This window comes from Pteropus vampyrus, unplaced genomic scaffold, assembly GCF_000151845.1.
Source record: "Pteropus vampyrus isolate Shadow unplaced genomic scaffold, Pvam_2.0 Scaffold65, whole genome shotgun sequence".
NCBI classification, from domain to species: Eukaryota; Metazoa; Chordata; class Mammalia; order Chiroptera; family Pteropodidae; genus Pteropus; species Pteropus vampyrus.
In genome coordinates this window covers 3,613,612-3,615,430 of record NW_011888846.1, presented here as the reverse complement: position 1 = coordinate 3,615,430, position 1,819 = coordinate 3,613,612, and the positions used below count along the sequence as shown (strand labels likewise).

The window sequence follows — 1,819 nt, the reverse complement described above, 5'->3', positions numbered from 1 at the left end:
AGGAAGGAAGGAAGGAAGGAAGGAAGGAAGGAAGGAAGGAAGGAAGGAAGGAAGGAAAGATAGGGAGGGAAAGGGGGATAGAAAGAGTAGGAAAGAAAAAAAAGGAAAAGAAAAGCAATGTGCTCAAAATGATTAATGACAAACGAAAATCAGACCCCTACCAGGCCGCCATGGCCTCGCCCCCTTTGCCTCCCTGGCTTCATTGCTCAGCGCTCCCCGCTGCTCCCCACTGCTCCCCGCTGCTCCCCACTGCTCCCCACTTCCCTTGCTCCTCCTTGACTGCCTTTGCCCTCACTATTCCCTCTGCCTTGAACGCCTGCTTCCTAGGTATTTACCCGGCTCGTGGCTACACTCCGTTCTGACCTTGCTCATGGCCTCGGGGACGCCTTCCCTGCCACCCCATCTAAGGTAAGATCCCCTGGTGCACGGGGCTTTCTATGCAGTCACCTCCACTAAAAGGAAGCACCACGCATGGGGCAGTCTCAGCCTGGTTCCCTGTGTGTCCCCAGCCCCTGCAACACTGTACGTTGTAGGAACTCAGCATTTGTGAGGGAGTGAATGAATGAATGAATGAATGAATGACGGTACTTTCACACAGTGGATTTTATCATTCTGATATTAAAAATCGTATTTATGAATGATGTGGAACATCTCATTTTACAGTATTAAATAACAAATAGGAATGAAAGCTACATATACACATGCTCTTGACCATTTAAAAACACATACATGTATATGTATAGACATAAAAACACACACGTCTATATGTATACTATGTACATACAAAAAATATGGGCAGGAAATAACCAAAATATTTGACTGTGGGATTATGAGTGATATCTGATTGAGTCTTTATTTTTCAAGTTTTCTATAACAATAATGTACTACTTTTTCAGTCAGAAAATAAAAAGTAAAGCATAAAGGTTTTTTAAGGCCTGTAGGCCAGTTAGATGATGTGAACCTCCAACCAGGCAAAGTTGAAAAACACCTTAAACTTGGGACCAGTGACGCCCACGGCGGGGGAAGGGAGCACTCATTCAACAGGTGGACAGAATGACTAATCTGACGTGGTCACCTCTGAGACCGTACAGCCCGAGGAGAAGAGACACAGCTGCTGCAGACCTTCTTGGAAGGAAAGCAAGGTAAAAATTAAAATAAAGAAATAAATACTGTCTGTGATGGGGCAGGGTACGGCGAGCGTTTACTGCAATGGGAAGAAGCATGCGTCAGAGGGAGCTGACCTCGGAGGTCAAGCCTACGCCTGCCTGCTGCCCTGCCCCCCAGGGACACAGGTCGGCAGGGTGCAGCGTAAACTGGACGCAGCCTCCCCCAGCCTCTCAGCGTTTGCTGTAGGAGGAAACAAGGAGAAACTAGGGTCTCTGAGGAAGGGACAGCTCGTGCCAGGCCTGGGACGGGGTCTGCACATGGCTAAGAGACCAGGCGGCTGGAGAAAACCCGAAGCGTGGAGCGGGCTTCGCCCTCTCACCTGCGGCGTGGAAGCGGCCGTTTGACCATCAGGACGCTGGACGGTTTCTTGAGATTCTGCGTCTTCACCTGTGGCACGAAAACAACCAAAACCCGTGATTTGCGGGGGTGGGTTTTCCTTCCGCCCTGAAGAAGGGGAACGGGACAGTCGGCGTTCCTAACTGCACAGCAGCTGGAGCTCCGAGCCCGTCATCCCAAGCGGGTCACAGGAAACTGAGTCCACTTGCACGGCCCTCTCAATTCCAGCCGCCTACGACTCCCTGGACACGCCCTCTCCGCCCTGAGCCCAAGGTCATTCCTTAGGAGTCCTGGAAATCAGGGTCACATGGAGCTC

General features: G+C 50.6%; 1 protein-coding gene across 1 annotated transcript in view; it reads right to left on the bottom strand.

The window, feature by feature from the left end:
• LOC111740535 (protein transport protein Sec16B-like) overlaps positions 1 to 1,819 on the bottom strand; it is an 11,801-nt gene that overhangs the window by 4,444 nt on the left and 5,538 nt on the right. Inside the window, exon 4 of the mRNA XM_023531228.1 lies at positions 1,487 to 1,554. Coding sequence (XP_023386996.1) covers positions 1,487 to 1,554 — 68 coding nt within the window. The remainder of the gene's footprint in view (positions 1 to 1,486; positions 1,555 to 1,819) is intronic.